Source organism: Chaetura pelagica, unplaced genomic scaffold (genome assembly GCF_000747805.2).
Source record: "Chaetura pelagica isolate M959 unplaced genomic scaffold, ChaPel_1.0 scaffold222, whole genome shotgun sequence".
NCBI lineage: Eukaryota > Metazoa > Chordata > Aves > Apodiformes > Apodidae > Chaetura > Chaetura pelagica.
This window is the reverse complement of record NW_009952711.1, coordinates 3,201,356-3,218,172: the sequence shown is the minus strand read 5'-3', so window position 1 is coordinate 3,218,172 and position 16,817 is coordinate 3,201,356. Positions and strand designations below refer to the sequence as shown.

At 39.7% G+C, this 16,817-nt stretch overlaps 1 protein-coding gene across 1 annotated transcript in view; it reads right to left on the bottom strand.

Moving 5' to 3' along the window:
* Positions 1–3,292: 3,292 nt before the first annotated feature.
* The window catches only part of OTUD7A (OTU deubiquitinase 7A), an 82,682-nt gene continuing 69,157 nt past the window's right edge, over positions 3,293–16,817 (bottom strand). The window contains exons 11-15 of the mRNA XM_009994396.1: positions 12,964–13,091; positions 11,013–11,162; positions 6,363–6,477; positions 6,044–6,128; positions 3,293–4,831 (exon numbers count right to left, since the gene is read on the bottom strand). Coding sequence (XP_009992698.1) covers positions 3,398–4,831; positions 6,044–6,128; positions 6,363–6,477; positions 11,013–11,162; positions 12,964–13,091 — 1,912 coding nt within the window. The 3' untranslated portion in view covers positions 3,293–3,397. The remainder of the gene's footprint in view (positions 4,832–6,043; positions 6,129–6,362; positions 6,478–11,012; positions 11,163–12,963; positions 13,092–16,817) is intronic.

Here is a 16,817-nt window from a genome sequence, read left to right as displayed (position 1 = left end):
TCTTGAGCTAACAGAAGATGTGAGCACGGTCCTCCAAAACCAACACTGATTTCTGTACAGCTGGGACTAAGCAGTAACTCTGACACATGCTGGAAGGTACAGAGAGGGCAAATCAGACCCAGAAAATTACTTGCTGGGCTACATGTGCTTTCAGTGTCAGGAAAACGAAAGTGGAAGAGCAGCCAAAGGTTAGCCATTTAGGGCAACAGAAAGATACATTTGAAGATGATTCCCTCTCATACTTAGCTAAATTTGTTTCAGTGCTGGTGAATGCAACTCATGCACTGCTGGGAATTCTCTCTGAAAAAAATGTGTAGAAAATGTCATCTTACACCTAAAATCTTCTTCTAATGGGACAAACACTTCTTCAGGAGGAGGCACTGTTCCCCCACAATTGGACTGTTTAATACCAGCTATGATCTCCCCTTGAGACAACTGCCACAAATAGCTTAGAAATAAAACAACAACAAAAAAAAAATCACATAATTACTTATAAAAAAATAAAGGACAACTACTAGGAAAAGATGGGTAGATTTTAACTGGCAAATTGCATGTGGGTCTGACACTTAAGTATCAAATGCTAAGAGACAAGAGAATAGTGGGATATTGGAAGAAAGTTCTTTAAGAAAAGAACAATATTATACAAATTACTCAGACACATCAAGGAAGGAATTATGAGAAAACAGGCACAACTAAAAGGTGTTCTGTCAGTATTTCATGTAACAGATATTTAAAATGAGCAATTAAGTAGTGGTAGATATTCACAGAAATTATTTGAGAGAGTTGAGGAGGACAGCAAACACTGTAGCTCAGAATCATATAGAGAAAAGCCTGTTGTTATTCAGAAGACCAAGCAATTTTTCAAAATAATCGAACACAGAGATACAACCTGTTCAATAATTTAGGACAGAGCAATTGATGTAAATACTGACCAGCTGTAAACCTCTTTCTTTTGTGAGTACTAGATCTTAAAAACATCTTATAAAAACAACTCCTTTGAAAAATGGGGAAACATCAAATTCTCATGGTAATTGCTTATTTTTATGTATGTGCTGTTGCTTTTCTCCTCATTCAGAAAGGATACAACTGACTTGAATACATAGGCTGGTGTAGTCTGCTGCTAATGTTATACTTCTTAAGCACAACTTTATGCAGAAACAATTTCAGAGAATCAAATACCACTGCTACTCTTTTGCCCTAGAATTCTTAATATTTGGGGTTTTTTCATGAAGTTTTATCTTGTCAGTTGTCTCTGTCTCAGCAACAAATTTAATCAAGTGTGATATTCCGCACTTTTCATGTGATCTGGCCTGATATAGCATAATTTGTAATCACAGATTTCTTTGGCAATGAGAATTTATGTGTAATGACAATAGTTATGTAGAAAAGGACTCGGCTTACTAGTGCAGGCAACTGGAGACATGGGTTTTAGAACGTGTTTACCTTAAGGACAGAAGTCACTTGGAGTTTTGACCTCTCATTACACATATCAGTGTTACCCTTTTATGAAGGAATGCAAATTCAGTAACACTCAGCCTATGCTCAGTGTGCAGCAAGAATTACAAACTACAGGTCTGGATTCATGGAAGAGTTAACCTTGCAAAGACCATCACTTTTTAGGAATGGCTAATGAACTTACTTTGTAACTACTCCTTAAACCTCCAATTCCACAGAAAACTGAAATATATGGTCAATTTTATCTATGTGCTTTTCCTGAAAGCCAGTGTATGTCAGCATAAATTTGTGTGCCTTGTTTCACAGACTACTTCAGGCTCAGTTACAAGGCTAAGCAGGATTAAGTGTAGGCAAGTGAAATGGTGCCACCCATGTCAAGAGTAAAACTTCGGGTGCAGCAGAAAATAATCAGTAACAAAGACTCTTTGGCATAGAATTTTTTCGGGAGGGGGCCAGAAAAGTGCTACTCCATAACGAGTAAGGCCAGCTTGAGGTGGCAGAGTAAGCAGTCTAGAAAGCTACACTTTACCTGTTTGTGGAAAATGAGCTCTTTAAAAAAAAAATAAAATAAAAAAAAATGTAAGTAGACCATAAATAAGCCATTGCTTACAAGTGTAACAACACTCAGCATCTATTCTTACTGCATTATGCCAGCTCCTAGTAGAAGGATGCAAAACCACAAAGCGCTATATTGGAGAAAAGTTACTAAAGTCATACACCTAGTTACATGGTACTTGTGGTGTCTGCTTTGCAGAAATATGAGCAAAGTTTTACTTTCAAAAGTGTTCCAAATACTTACATATCTGGACACTGGACTTCTGCAAATCTGTGATAGAAGTTGCCATGCATACTGGAAAGTATTTCATATTCACCCTGGAATCTTCCAGGGAGTAACATAACTCACTCTAGGAGAAAACTCCAAAGCCAACAGTCTTTAAGAAAGGCTCAAAAGCACTTATGTTTGCAAAAACTGTCTAGTGTTGAGAAATGAATAAATAAATAAAGATGAAATTAATGCAATGACTAAGGGAATCAATTGATGGGACATGGTTTTGACAAGCAGTTCATTCAGCTCTAAAATGATCCTAAGTTTCTTAGCTGGTTTTTCTTTATAATTTAATTTTAACATTTCTCTCAGTTTTAACAGCAATGAAAATACTACTGAAATTCAGGTGCCCAAAACTATGCTATGTGGGATTTTTTTGAGATGTGAAGTCTTGCAAGTCATACTGTGTTTTCTATACAACCCGTTTCAAAGTGTAATACAAATAAAAGTGGCTCAAATCTCCTTTTTAATGGAAATATAGAAATAACTGGTAAGAACTTAAAATCAGGAATAGCTACAGCCCTCACAAATTCAGACCCTTCATTCCCATTTTCCCACAATCATTCAATTTCAGACTTGTGAGTACAAACAGTGGTAATGCAGTTTGCTGCCATGTTAAAAACGTGCAGTATGCAAAAATTGCTACTTTCTCCTGAAAAAAAGGCTATGAAAAATTGAGTTTTTACTGAGGAAAAAATGCTCTTATAACAGCTATAGAATTTCAAATGTCTGCAAGGCAGATACTACCCTACTACAACACCACATCTCTGCTATTACGACTCTCCCCTACCATTCTACTACCTGAGTGATGTCAGTGTAAATTCAGGCACCGTTAGTAAATTTTTGACCAAACATATACACAGCACTGACAAAGGAGTAAACAACCCTTCAGCTTACCAGTATATGTAAAAAAGACACTGACAAAATGGAAAATAATAACTTTTTTTATGATAAATTAATTCTATTATTTCCTCTTTGCCCCGGAAAAGCAAAAAGCTAGACACTATTGACTCATCAATCCTTTATTATTTTTTTAAGGATTCCTTTTACTGCATTTTAACACTGTTTACTTTGTAAGTAAGAAAATGGTAAAACTAAGTAGTCACAGAAGAATCCTCAATGCCTGTGTCCCTTGCTTTCTCTCTCCCTGCGCTTTAACTCCTCTTTGTAGCAGTATGAACAGTAATTGTCAGTCTCAGGACGACCATAAAAGGAACAGTTCTCCTTCTTACAGCGGTTCTGCTGGATAGAATAGATTGGGCAAACTGTGCTTCTGCCTTGATTTTTATCATTGTTCAACCAGGTCTGAGGAGCATCCTCATCAGCGTATTCTAAGCAGTCTCTAATATCTCCAGTATTGAATCCATTTGTGTAAGTCTGAGACTTGTGTTCAGTAGGCATGGCATAGCTCAATGATTCCACTGTGTTCACTGTACGGATACCAGATATCCGGGCTGGGCTGTAGCTTTGAGAAGACAGTGACCTGTTTTGCTGGGGGTAGGTGGCACAGGTTTTTAAGGTGCCAACCACTGGCTTGTAGGTATCATCTTGGAAGCTCGATGGCTTGGAGTTGACATCATGCAAATGGATGACACTTTGCCTCTGAACAGGTGGCGTATGGCTATAGTGTGCAGATACTGGAATGGGTCCACTTTTCTTAGCACTATTACTAGGTGAAGAAAATGACCCAGGAGTGGGACTAGTGCGATCTTTAAATTTTAAAACCAGTTGAGTCGTATGGCTTTGAGGCAAGACGGGTGATGCTCTATCCTGAGGAGATGTTTCTAATTTTTCTTTTGAATATGCTTCTGGCTCCATTTTCCTACTAGATGACCCATTCAGTGCAGCCTTTTTCTCAGCATCCTTTCTCTTCTGTTCCTGTTCTGCATTGAAGCGCTCCTGTGCACTGGTCAGGTAATAGCCTATCATCTCCTCATGGAACTGGTGCCTGTGGCTGGTCAGAAGGAGGCCAGCAAAAATAAACTTGCGTTCACCCTGCATGGCAGCTCTCAAAATGTTTAGGCTGAGCTTCACATCAGTGCTGTACTTCCATGGGTCAGATTGCTTGTCAGAGAAGGATTTACTGTTTGTCTTTTCAGTGGGTGAGTTGCTGGCTCTGTCAGTTGGAGATGGAGTGGTCTTTTCAGATGGAGAAGTGCTTGCAGACTGGCCAGACTCCTCTTTGCTCCCTTTTCGAGACTTAGACTTCTTCTCTTTGACTTTCTCTACTGTGTCACCATTTTTTCCATTCCCTGAATTGGTTCTGCTCATTTTGCCATGCACCAGGCCTCCAAGACCACCCATATTCTTTTTCAGTTTAATTCCCAGGGTTTTACTGAGGCTTCCTATTTTATTGGCAACTGAATCTGTCCTGTTTTTGTCTTTATCTTTCCTCTGCTTGTCCTTTTCTTTTTCTTTACTGTTTTTACCATTATTGCCGTTGGAATTACTACAGATGGAATCCCGGTCTGAGTCCATTGAGTCAGCCAGAGACTGAACATCTTCCCCAGCTGAAGCTGTAGGGGATTCTGGTTGAGCCAAAGGGGCCTGCTATGGAAAAGTAATTGTAATTAGATACAGCAAAATCAGTTTCATACAGGGACTTGGAGCAAAAAAACCCCAGATCCAATATAGAATTTGACAGTGATTTTAAATGTATGCACCAACATTTTAGACTGCTTTCCTCACCCAATAAAGCTCATTTGGCTGTCCTGACTATGTATCTGGCCTTTTTCTACAGCAGCTTTTGGCTCATTTCAAGCATATTTGCCAAACAGAGGTCAATCACTCAGAGGTTGCGTGGAAATCAGTGTCTGAACAATGGGAAGATCTGAGTTAGTGCTCCTGCTGGGTGGAAGGCTGCAGCACCACCTCCCTGCTTGTGCTGACCTGCTGAGCAGCTGGCCAGCTCACAGAGCCCAGCCATTCTCCGGGAAGTGCTCTGGGATCCTGAGCACCAAGTGTGGAACAGGGAGAGGCAACCCAGGTCCCACAGCTTACAACTACAGGACCATTTTGCCTCTCCTTTTTCTGAAGTGGTAGCTACCACTGCATACACTGTAGACAAATGGATTTTTCCTTTCTTGTAGCTTGTTAAACACTTTCTCCTTTTGTGCTTTCTTTCTCCTTTCAAATCCCGTCTGTGTAGGTTGTCTAAATCACCTCCATCCTCTCCTAGCAACCTTTTGCCTCCAGACTAACCACTCAATCTATTCAATGTAATTTGCAGAGAAATTTGCAGCTGACTAGGTGCCAGCTGGTTCTAAAATAGCTTTCTGAAGGAACCAGGCTCCAGCTCAATGCCAGTCTGTGGTCTTTTTTCAGCTACTCCAAACTGGCAATTGTCCAGGGGCACAAATGTATTCTCAGAAAGAGAAAGGACTTGGGATTGGTGACATAACAGTTGCACGAGGAGAGCAAGCCAAAGGTCTGAGAAAATGATGAGAAAAGGTCTCTTTTAAGGTTTTTCTGAACTACACAAGACTACTGAAATAAGTACCAGAAAAAGTAAGCTAGAAAATACAGTTCAGAACAGAGTATGAATTGCAAAAATATACATGCAACTGTGTTATTAAAACAAGTAACTAGAAAAATCTATAAGCCTGATTCTAATGACATTGAGCCTTGAGTGACTTGTCCTGCTGCTAGGACCCTTGAGTGTCTCCAGGCAGCTGGCCAGGCCAGGCAGCCTCATCTGCACAGCACCCTGTCCTGCCTTCTATCTCCTGTCTTGTTTAGACCAAGGGGGAAAGCTGACCTTACCCGTGTCTCAGATGGTATGCGTATCCATGTTACATTCATATAGCTGTGTAGAAGATTAAGCTTTGCCTCAAGAGACAGAATCAAACTAAGGATGAAAAAAGAAGGGAACAAAGAGTCAAAAAGCCTGAAAGAAAAAGCAATACTTCTACACGGGGAGAGATGTAACAGCAGCCTGAATTGTAACCCTCAGCTGGAGACCCTCCCATGCAACCAGAGAACATGAACAAAGCCCTCTCTGTTAGCAGTTCTCCCACTACTTCAATCAGGTATGACTCAAGACATTTTACTGCTTAACACTAAAGTTACAGAAAGGTCTTACTTGGCCAGTCTGGTGTTATCATTGTCATCTTTTCCCCACTCCCAGTCTTTCCCAGGATCGACTGCAAAGTGCAAAGGCAATAACTTGTGTTCAGAGTCAGTCAGGGGGATCACCGCTGAAGCAGAGAAGAAACAAGGATTGGGGAGGGGGAACAAAAACAACAACAGTTATTCAGCTATGAAAAGTAGCATGACTGGTTGAAGAAAAAGAGCAGAATTTGAGTGTGTGGCAGAACTGCCTCATCCAGAGTACCACAGATGATTTATACCAGGCTCCATTTTCCAATTTTGATGCAGGAGAAGAAGAGGTTAATACACTGATTGCTCCCAGAGTCAAAGACAGTCACCTGCGGAGTTGGGGAGACCTCTGGGAGGACAACATGACCATTTTGTAATGCACAGTAAATATTTCCTGGAGACAGAACCATTAGAGTAGCAGAAAACCATACATTTGTAAATACTCCTGACTGTCTGTCACACAAAGGCACGCACATGTTAATTATTTTGTCTTTTTAGTTTGGTACCTTTTTGTTTTCCATTGTCAAAGAAACAAAAATATTTGGATAACAGCATTAAGAAACAAAGCAAAACACAGCTACAGGGATTTTGGACTTGAAGTGTGAATTAACATAATTGAGGAGCATGGATCAACATGTACGTGGGTGAAGAGGTCAGTCTGAGGCCTGCCTGGAGTGCAGGGAAAAGCCTTTTACTGCTGTTCTATCCCAGCTTTACAGTCCAGCCCGTTTGGTTCTTCTGCCCTTTCCCCTCTGCCAGGGCTCTGCTTCTGATACATGTTTGAATGACTCTGCTTTACACTCAGCATGCAGGGGCTACACTCTGATTTTACAGCATCAATCACTCATCACCAGTAAGAAGCTAAGAGAAAAACCCTGTCAGCTTTAATTAAAGCCAGCAATTTGCTTCGATTTCATTAGAAAAACTAAAAGCTGTGAGTGGGATCCTCAGCATAGTGCAGGTCACTGCTGCTTCTCTGACAACCCATCAAGGAATTGAATTTTCTATGATAGAAACCTTAAGGATTTCACCTAGGTATTTATTCCAGCAAAGCCAAGGGCAAAGAAACCTGGAGAGATTACCTAATATCATGGTGTTGAATTATTGAGAACTGATTGCACTTATTGTCTAAATGCTGTTTATAGTATTTTTTTGCAGTTCAGAAAACATTTTGTCAAAACCAAGGTACAGCATTTTTGGTTAAATATTGCTCCTCACCTAGCAGAACACAGTAAATTAATCTGCATTTTAGATTAACACAGTGAAGTCAGTATTTGGTTCAGACAATTTGGTAACAGTTGCAGAAAGTATGTATGTATTTTCATCTCTGCAGACTGGAAATAAAAAGGGTCAAACCTCTAAAAAAAAATAATGGAAACGTTGCCCTCTACTGCTTACAGTAGGTAATTCTTGAAATATTTTCCCCATGTTAACTGAAAACATAGTATAGAATAGCTGGATACTTATTAACTTCAGTTGCAGATACCTTTGCAAGATGCACAGAAATTAATACTGTAACAGAATTTCTTCTCAAAGGAACTCAGTGTGAATAAGTACCAGAGAGTCTAACTCTACAGTTTAAAATTCACTATAAAGCGAGCGCCTGAAGCACAAAAATGTAAGAAATGTACAGCAGAGGTGACAACTGAATACACTTTTAACACTCCTTGGTGTAATATGTGGGCTTACTCTGCTGTATTTAATAAAATTATTGCAACGAAGAGGCTGGCATAACTGAGAGCACAATTAACTGTTGGGAGTTTTCCAATGAAAAACATATTCTGCCAAAAGTAGTTATAGCTTTTAATCAGATATTGAGGATTTCAAAACAACAGGACCATCAGAATGCCAGCTATGTGCTGGTAAAAAGAAGACATATCAAAATGTGTTTTAAATCCTCTCCAGGCAAGAGGACAAAGGCCTGGCTATCAGAGATGCTCCTTTTAAGAGGCTGTAGCTCCAAGCTCTCAGCTACATTCTCCTAGTTCAAAATCTGGCAACATACTGGGGCACCTGTGCCCTTGTTTTCTGACTCCTCCCTTCTTCCATGCCAAAGCTGCCAACATCTCTATGCTGACAAGGTACAAAAAAATAGGCACTATGTGAGCATCCTTGTGCCAGTCTAGTTCCTGTCACAGCATCTGAAGAACAGCAGCAAAGCTGTGTTAGCTGTTAGACTGCTGCAGTCTCTTACTGCAACCAGCTTTGAAGCTGAAAGCTAAAGCATCCCCTTTGTCCCAGACTTAATGCCAAGTGGTCTCTGCTGCTCCACAGAATCAAAGCCTGTGTATTTAAGGCCCTGCAGTAAAACATGTAAAAATGGATCTTCTTACAAAACACTTGTGGGAGAAATCAAACATATGACCTTGTTCTGAACCCCAAGATCTTGCAGTGTTGATTATATGGCTTGTAATGTTAGGAATATTTCATTAGATGGCACTAAGTTGTATCACTGAATCACAACTACTGAGAGGCAGGGTCAGAGCAGCTGAACAGTAATTTCCCTCAGATCTTTTGTCAAGCCTGTCACTTAAAGGACACCAGATTAGCAAAAGATATGGTGTGTGGTGGTTACCCTATCTGCAAAGTAATTGCAGAGATAATTATGTTCTGTGTATTCAATCAAATTATTTATGCACACAGGCTCTTGTAAGACCTGTGATAATGAAGTATTATATGAAGGCAGACAGGCGTGCCTGAAATAAATGAGGGTCTTGTCAGTCCACCAATACTATTCCAATGCAAATTCTTAAGACAGGAAGAAATGGATTCTATCTACTCTAGAAATTGTCTTGTTTCACCACCAACAGAACTCAGACCTAGAAAGGATCAAGGCCAAAGACATGGAGGCATGTTCTACAACAAGAAAACTCTAAAATTTATAACATAGACATAGATGCAGGAGCTGTTAACTTAATAACATGATGACATTACAGTCCTGGCTGCAGTGGATCAACAGCAGTCAGGCTGACAGCCATCAACATTGAAACAAACTTTAGAAAGACTCTCCAAAACTCCTTCTTCATTTATCTCACATTATTGCATTGAAATAGCATTAATTTGCTTTGCAAACTTTTGTTCCTCACAAGGTGTTTCACATCACACCTCATTGCACTGCTTTGGAAACAGATCCTGTGTGAAAAGCATTTTCCTAAGGACTGCTCTTCTACAGATTGAGGGCTAGAAGGCAGCTGCAATGTCCAAAGTGGATGTCCAGGACAGACCACTGTCCTGGCCAGTCCTACTGCAAAGCACCTACCTACAATTCCCTGAAAGCTAAGTGCCCCTGAAGGCTGAACAGTTGGACAGGATCAATTTTTGCCATTATCTGAATACCTGACATCTAGATCAAACTTGTTTTCCAATATTGTCTTATGACTCAGTCTCCTCCTCACCAACACAAAGTTTATCAATACCACATGCAATCCTTTGTAGAAATTTCTCATCTCACACAACCTCATGTAAGAAACTCCCTGCTTCTTCCTAGAAGGATGACTTAACTGGATGTCAAACTCCTGCATGAAGACGTCTATAACAATTCTGTTTCCTCCTCTGCATCATTTTAATGAACAGATGCACAGATGCAGCATGCTGTCTCATAAGCATGAAAAATGCCTAATACATCCAAAATCAGATTAAATGCTCTCAGGGTTAGGGAATTAAATGAAGGATTTAGTTGCCTCTAAACTACTCTCTTAAGAAAGAGGACTAAATGAAATTCACTCAGAAGATCTCAACAACCAGCACACAATCCATGTTTACTTTACAGGTATGTGCATCCATAAAGGATTTAAAACACTTCTGCAGTGTTATCTGGCAAAAAAGACCCCAACAACAAAACAACACAAAACAAAAACAAAAACCTCCTCATAAGGAGGAGTCCTCATAAGGACTCATATACCTAAGAGCAAAACTCCACTCAATTTTTCTAACCGAGTTTTTTGACAAAACAATTTTCTCTTCCCCACAAAAGCAGCAAAGACAGGAGTTCATCTCACAGCTTTCTTTTATTAGTCAAACAGGTCTTCCAAATAGCTGTAGCAAGCTCCTAGACTACTGATGCAAGCAACAAATCCAGTCCTGAAGCTCTTGTCACTCCCAACCCTGTATCCAGGAAGTTCACACTTGACACATAACATCCGATCAGACTTTGTTATTGCTATTCCAAAGTAAAGGAGAAGACAGCAAGGTGATAAGATGAAAATGTTTCCACCAAATGTTTTTAAATGAGAAAACTGCATTTAGGACACTAGAAGAGAGATTCTTCCATTACATGAGTCTTCAATAATCTGACATATCTAATCTTCCAAACACTTTACTAACCTGAATTAACAAAGTTCTTCAAGAGCCCAGCAGCACAAAGAGTAACTATGATTACACCTATTTATTTACACATGTGGAGCTGACAGAAAAGGTTTAAGTGCCAAATACAAACAGTGATAGCACAAGGATCAGGACTGAAGAGTTCTTGTCTCCTAGTCTTGATTAGACCACTCAGCCTCCTAGGAATGCAACAATAACACTTAGTGGATATTGTTTCCTTTCTGATAGGTAAATACACCTACAGGTAGAAGAAAGTACTTTGTCCATTGTATTCAATAAATACCCTTGGGTTCCTGTGTTTATAGCATACCTTGTTCTCTCTGTTGATCCTTTTGTTCCATGGAAACAAGAGCAGAGAAATGGGCCTGATCATAGGCTAGCACAAGAGGTGAGCAATGGCACCTGTTAGGTAGAACTTCAAGTGGCAAATAAATTCCTCCAAATGGTATAGGTGCAAATGCTGAAAAGATAAAGGAGGTTTTTTTTGTTTTTTTAACTATGTAAAAGGACAGTAATGCTGGTTCTGCTGTATGTAAGAATTGTGCTACAACTTTTTCAGAGCTCCAGGAGAACAGTCTCAAGTGGAGCAATCAATGCAGAGAGCATTCATAACAACAGATAAAATGTCAGTATAAAAATTACAAGAAATATGAGAACAACAATACAAACATTCTGCTCTTACATATATTTATCTTGTTCTGATCATTCACTAGTAAAGATCTTGTAACAAAATCTTCATGACTGTCACACACTTGCAGATTTGTACCTTCCTACAATACTTCTAGGCAGAAAGATATTTTCTAATAATCAGCAGTAAATACTCTGCCAGTTCTCCTGGTAACACACTCTGCTCATGCCTTGCAATTAACAGATTTCTACAAGAAACATTACAAACATGTTTATAGTTCAAACACATCATCACACACATCATCAATGTATGAATGTGCATATGGATGTATAAAAAGGAACGATATAAGAAGTCTTACAAAAAGATCTTGAATGGGAAGTTACATCTGTAAGGGCAAAGCTCTTTCCTTTGTATATAAACAAGTAAAGAATCTTTCAATTATGGGAAACAGTAAGTTTGGGCAGGAAAATTGTCTCAACATGTTTGCTTCAGACCAATTGTTTTTCTTTTGCTGTGCAACTACGAGTGCTCATTACTGAAATATTTCCAAAATGAGCATAAGGAAAAAGTAAACCCAAACAAGTTTTTACTAGAGACTTTTTCTTTGAGGGGATCTGCTGTGTCCAGGCTTTGGGATGGAGAACAGTATTGGTTTTAAGACATAAATCTACATTTTAGTGAGTCTATTAAAATCAGACCAGGTTACTACTCTTCTTGAAAACCTGTACTTGGTACACAGAGCAGTTAAACTGGGGTAACTTGATCATGCTGGTCCATTATGCCAGCAGTGAGAAAAACACTGGGATTACTGTAACAGAATCCAAGTGGGTCAAGGGGAAAAAATGCAGGGGGAGGGTAATATGGATTAGGAAAAGTGATGAGGAAATGAAGCAATAGGGATCACCTCTGTCAGAGCAGACAGCAACCTTACAGCCATTCCTTGTAGTTCACAATTTGAACAGAAACTGTGAAATTACCTGCTGTTTCCCTGTGCAAGTACATTTCTGCAAAATCCATCAGGTCTTTAACATTCCCCTTTAATCAACCGACCATTCCCCTTTACTTAAGCAACATACTAGCATGAATCAGTATTCTATTAGTGCCTGGTAGGAAGTGAGAGATTGATTTAATCATCCAAGTCCTACTCAGACAGCTGGCTACAGAGATGGATCTATCATTTGTGTGCTCACATATGTAAATTGAATAAAACATTCTGGAAACTTTTGAATGAGAGGCTGCAAAGGAGTTACTAAAAACAAAGTCAAGACATACACACTCCAAATTCAATTTTTCAAAGTCAGATTAGATTGACTGATGCAGTTTTAAGCATATAACATAGCAAAATTAGAACCTTGTTAACCTAGACCAATGAGAGATGGATTGTGTTTTGTAATCGGGTGGTTATTAAGTTAACAGTAAATATCTATGATAAACAGATTTTAAGTGAGAGTTACATAATTATCCTGTACTTTTGTACTTTGATCTAATAGCATTGGACAGACTATCATTTTGCTTCTTTTTTTTCCCCCAGAAAAAGGCAGCAGCTATCCCAGAAACACTATGGTATGTTACCCTGGGTCTTTTGTTAGTGATAGTTCACCATTCAGTTTACTCAGGCCCATCCATTTCTTACCTTCTCCCCCTGAGTCTCGTAACATGGTGTCTGCTACTACAACAATAGGTCTTCTCAAAATATGTGCTAAGACAAAGACATGAAACTCCTCCAGACTCTCATACACTGGATCTTCTGAATTATCAACTCTGAAAGACACAACATTGGAACTTTCTGAACCAACTGGAACCAACCACTGAAACTGTAGTGAACAAACATACTGCAGCAGCTACTTCTTCCTCCTTGTCACTCATATTCCCACTCTCTTGAAACACATATTTCAATTATGGAAATAGGTAACGTAAGAAATTGGAAAAGAGAATAGATTTTTAATGAAATAAAATAGTAGCAACAGAGAAAATGCTTTCACTTTCAGATTCCACCCTAGTTTAGCAGTCAGCAAAATTTGTTACTATTTCATACTGTTTGGCAGCTTAATGGGAACATGAGAGGTAATTCTTAGCCAAGCTCCTGGTGTAAATGTGCTTTTGTCTCAAAAATCATTATTTCATGTGCCCCTTAGCACACTGACTCTACAATTAAAGGTGTTTTTCTAGTTCCTCTGAACAAAATACAAGTGAGTTTACTCAAGGAATGTAAGAAACATGAATGTCAGCCTGAGTTGATGGAATTTAACTTACAGAGCTGTCAACTTTTTCTCCTGCGATTGTTACCAAACATTTTTTTTTAATATGGGGAGGGGTACCTGTGTAAGGACCTGGAGATCTATTTTCCTATTAGATTCTCCAATGAGACTAATTTCACCTACTTCAGACATCTAAAATCAAAAGCATTTCGCCTTGACTGCCTCTACAGACAACAAAACAGAGACATCTGGAAGTAGGATCATCCCTTTCCTCTTCACCATTTGTCCAGAGATAAGATGAAAATTCTCTTTACAGAATTCAGAAGGACTATAGATCAAGAGGTAGCCTGAGGATACAAGGCCAAGCACTTTTGCCAGTGGAGCTTTGTGTTTCAGAAAACCCACAGAAAGAATTAATGCAAGTATCTTTTCTGGTAGGAGAACAGAACACAAAATGCAAGACAGCACTCCAGAGAACCCCAAGTCTTTCCTTTACATTGCCTTTCTTCAAGTCTGATCTAATTAACACATGAGTTAATGAAAGTATTTCCATTCTCTTCATTTAGCTGGAGCAGATACAGAGCATGTGAAAAAGCTGAGAGATAATACTACATTTTTAGAGTAAAATAAATGTTTTATTGAGGAGTATTCCATAGGTCTAAACAGAGTTAATCCTCAATGAGCTTCACAATGAGCAAGTAATTTAAGACAAAGACAAAAGTTCTGTTCTTAGGAAGGAATTTATAAAAAAAAAATTAAAATTGGATGTAAAATATAATTGGAAGACAATGTGAGCACTTGAAACGTCTTCTGCACTCTGAAGAGTTGTTTCTTTGTTTTGAATTGTTGGTAACATTAAGGAACACACATCTTTAGAGAAAAATCATCATAGAATCATCATAGAATCATAGGGGTTGGAAGGGACCTCGAAAGATCATCTAGTCCAACCCCCCCTATGCTCTGATTTGCACCCATTACCCCTTGTCCTATCACTGGTATTCACTGAGAAAAGCCTAACTCCATCTCCCTGACACTCACCCCTTACATATTTGTAAACATTGATGAGGTCACCCCTCAGTCTCCTTTTCTCCAAGCTAAAGAGACCCAGCTCCCTCAGCCTTTCCTCATAAGGGAGATGTTCCACTCCCTTAATCATCTTTGTAGCTCTGCACTGGACTCCTTCAAGCACTTCCCTGTCCTTCTTGAACTGAGGGGCCCAGAACTGGACACAATACTCCAGATGTGGCCTCACCAATGCAGAATAGAGGGGGAGGAGAACCTCTCTTGACCTACTAACCACACCCTTTCTAATGCACCTGAATTAATGTTTTGAATCAGCAAGGCCAGATTAAATCCATCAGAGAGTACTAAAGGAATTAGCCAATGAGGTTTCATAGTCCATGGCAAATGATTTTACAGAACTCCAAGGAGATCCTAGGGTTGCAGATTAGAAGCCTGACATCCATTATAGGAAACATACCAGCTAAAAAGAGATGTAACATGAATAAAAGTATTATTAGTGCTAGAATGATGTTAAGGCACAGAGCAAAACAAATGTTAGCGTTTAAAAAGGACTTATATATTAGACAGAAGTGTCGTATATATGATATCTTTTGCCAAATAAGCATATTTACTACACTAATTCAAGGTATTGTAAGGTACAACCTGTAGAAAAGAAAAATCTAGGTTACCATAGCTCACTGAAACCAGATAGCATCTACACCAAATATTACCGAAACATTTCAGAAAGCAGAAAACCAAAGATGATTGCTCAATAAGGACTCTACGAACTTCATAGTTCTAGTAATCCTTAATAAACCCACACTTAATCCCCAGTCCATTAACTGTTGGCCTAGCTTAAATCCCTCTTTCCTCATAATTGATACTTCTTAACTTGTAAGATTCACATCTCAAAATCAGAAGTCAAAGTAGAAAACTAGTATGACTTATAACTTTTAAGTTTATACTGCTGGGCTCATCTACAGCCTCTTGAACATTAGATACAGATAAATCACCCATAAAGCAAAAAAGTAGATACTAAGTCACTCTCCTGAACAGAAGTCAGTTAATGGTGACAGATAAATGTTGCCATCTACAAAAAGTTTTCACCTCCAGTGTTCCCCCAGATTACCTTCTCTGTTTCTCTTCCAAATCTATCAGTCCACTGATAGCAACATGCCTTGGTCTTTGTTTCCAACATTAGACCAAATGTATAACTTATAGAATCATAGAATCATAGAATCATAGAATCTTAGGGGCTGGAAGGGACCTCGAGAGATCATCTAGTCCAACCCCCCTGCCAGAGCAGGGTCACCTAGAGTACATCACACAGGAACTCATCCAGGTGGGTTTTGAATGTCTCCAGTGAGGGAGACTCCACAACCTCCCTGGGCAGTCTGTTCCAGTGCTCTGTCACTCTTACAGTAAAAAAATTTTTTCGGATATTCACCTTGAACCTCCTATGCTCCAATTTACACCCATTACCCCTTGTCCTATCACTGGTCATCACTGAGAAAAGCCTAACTCCGTCCCCCTGACACTCACCCCTTACATATTTGTAAACATTGATGAGGTCACCCCTCAGTCTCCTTTTCTCCAAGCTAAAGAGACCCAGCTCCCTCAGCCTTTCCTCATAAGGGAGATGTTCCACTCCCTTAATCATCTTCGTAGCTCTGCACTGGACTCCTTCAAGCACTTCCCTGTCCTTCTTGAACTGAGGGGCCCAGAACTGGACACAATACTCCAGATGTGGCCTCACCAATGCAGAATAGAGGGGGAGGAGAACCTCTCTTGACCTACTAACCACACCCTTTCTAATGCACCCCAGGATGCCATTGGCCTTCTTGGCCACAAGGGCACATTGCTGGCTCATGGTCATCCTCCTGTCTACCAGGACCCCCAGGTCTCTTTCACCTACACTACTCTCCAGCAGTTCAGCCCCCAACCTGTACTGGGACATGGTGTTGTTCTTCCCCAAATGTAAAACTCTGCACTTCCCCTTGTTGAATTTCATCATGTTTCTCCCCGCCCAATTCTCCAACCTGTCTAAGTCTCTCTGAATGGCAGCACAGCCTTCTGGTGTGTCAGCCACTCCTCCCAGCTTAGTGTCATCAGCAAACTTGCTGAGGGTACATTCTATACCCTCATCCAGGTCGTTGATGAAGATGTTGAACAACACCGGTCCCAGTACCGACCCCTGAGGGACTCCACTAGTCACACACCTCCAACCAAATTCTGCCCCATTGACTACAACTCTCTGACTCCTTCCTTTCAACCAGTTCCTGATCCA